A 2,203-nucleotide genomic window follows, 5' to 3' on the forward strand; every position below is an offset into this window, starting at 1 on the left:
TGTGTATATACGAATATTATAATAAGAGTAGTTATGGTAATGAAATGACGGGCAAAATAGAAGCAGTTAAAAAAATAAATGTGTATCCAGGAGTAACTTAGTGAGTGGAACAGGCAAAGAGATAGATGATGTTAACACAATTTCTAACAAAAGCATGGCGATGGGCATCATTGCACACAAGTAGGCGATGAAGAGTACAATCATAGATAGAGAATCTAGTATACAGGACGAATGAAGTCGCTATGTTATCTGCTGAATGAGAAAAAAGTATACGACAAACAAGTAACAAAGATTTAAGAAAGCAGCAGAATACCTAGCATATCGGGTGGGAGAGTTAAATTATAGAGGAGGAGGGTTTTCTCTACATTTCACCCACAAATGGATAGAGGAAACAGAAGAGGTGAAAGACACGCATACTTTGAACTGGTAATGGATATTCACATAATGAAGTAATTCTAAAAGACAAAATATCATAGAAAAAATGAAATTTTTTTATTATGAAAAGGGTGTAAGTGAAAGTTATTTAATAGATGAGAGGAAAAATAGGTTATAATATCATAGAACGATATTAAATGACATTTGCAACATATAAGAAAAGAAACTTCATCGACTCGCTGATCTCTTTTTTACTTTGCGACTGAATACTAAGTAATGCCTAACTGCCCAAACTTTTTTTCTAAATACAAACAGACCAAGAGCAGAATGTTTTTAGCAATAACACTAGGAATTGTTTTCTCGGCCTCGTCAGCAACAGCAGCAAACGAAAACAGCAAAGAATACGGACTCATGTGCGCACTTACCAAGCTCTCAACGCAGGAAATACCCCAGGTAGAATTGTTATCATCTGACGGTGAGAGCAAACGATCTGTAACGGAAGAAGTAAACAGCGCCATGGTAGCCATCGCACGACTAAACCTGACGGTGATGAGCAAGAAGCGGTTGGCGGTCCTAGAGAAGCTAGCACCAGCTAACCCCGGCAGCAAGATTGTAGCTGAGTTGCCTGGTAAGGAACTGTTTAGCGGCGTTAGCGCCGAAACGCTAAACCAGATATTAGAGGTATACCGCACGCAGAAAAAAGGCGGCGCGCAAGAAGAGGCCTTCACCAAGCTTTTCCACAGACCGGCGGACGAAGCAACAGCTGAAAAAATATCGGCAATTTTCGCCGTCTTAGCCGCAAAGGCCACGGCAGTAGCAGACACAATCACAAAAAAAGAACAAAAGCTTCAGCTTCTAAGACAGCAAGCCCGCCAAGCGCTGCTCACGGCGCTCTACGGCGGCGACTGGAAGACGATCAAAACCACAGAAGATGACAATCCGACCAAAGCCGTCGCGAAGCCGGCAGACAGCAGCAAATTCCCTTTCGCCACCGGCGGCAGAGACGCTCACTGCAAACCAGGCACCGCCGCTGCGAACACCGCAGGAGACGCCCTAGCAGCGGACCTAGTTTGCCTGTGCACGGGAAGTAACTCCGACTCAACAGAAGGCAAAAAACATTGCACCACAACCGAGATCAACGGAGTCACGCCGATAGACAGCGCCCAGGCGAGAACACACGCGAAGGCAACATATATAGCGCTCTACGACGCCTGCAAGTTCAGCACAACAGCCGGGAGCCTAACTCAATTAGCGCAGCAACTAACGTCCAAGAAGGACGCACTACTAGGGACAATGGGCACAAAAGTCATAACAACGAGCAATGCACCAGACGACGCAACAGACCTCAAGAAAACCAAAAATTTCCTAGGAATGTTCGTCGCAGACGGCAACACAGCCGCGGCGTGTGCTACAGACGCAGACAACGCGCAAACCACCGCAGGCAAGGGAGTCTGTGTAGACTACACGCGACGACTGGCCACGGATGATGGAATAAAATGGAGCAAAGCCATTGATGATGCCGCAAACAAGCTCAACGAGGCTGCCAGCATAGCCGGTGATGTGAGCCGAAGCGTCGAACAGTTGCACGGCATAGAAAACCAGATGCAAGCTCTCTTGTTAATGGGAGACTCGTTAGCGCCACCTGTCGCGGCAGTGTCGAACGGCCAACAAAAAGAGGCGACAGTTAAACAACAAAATAAATGCAAAGCGGAAAACAAAACAGCTGACGAATGTCCGAGCGACCACTGCGATTATAACAAAGAAAAAGGATGCACTGCTAAACCGGCATCAGAAACCACAGCAGCAGGAACAGGAGAGGGAGCTGCAG

General features: G+C 46.3%; 1 protein-coding gene across 1 annotated transcript in view; it reads left to right on the forward strand.

Moving 5' to 3' along the window:
• Nucleotides 1-702: 702 nt before the first annotated feature.
• Nucleotides 703-2,203, forward strand: part of TEOVI_000753600 (Trypanosomal VSG domain containing protein, putative) — a gene marked incomplete at both ends in the record, with an annotated part of 1,587 nt that continues 86 nt past the window's right edge. The window contains one exon of the mRNA XM_067220797.1: nucleotides 703-2,203. Within this exon, the coding sequence (XP_067076898.1) occupies nucleotides 703-2,203 (1,501 nt within the window).

This window comes from Trypanosoma equiperdum, assembly GCF_001457755.1.
Source record: "Trypanosoma equiperdum strain OVI genome assembly, contig: ctg_1233, whole genome shotgun sequence".
NCBI classification, from domain to species: Eukaryota; Euglenozoa; class Kinetoplastea; order Trypanosomatida; family Trypanosomatidae; genus Trypanosoma; species Trypanosoma equiperdum.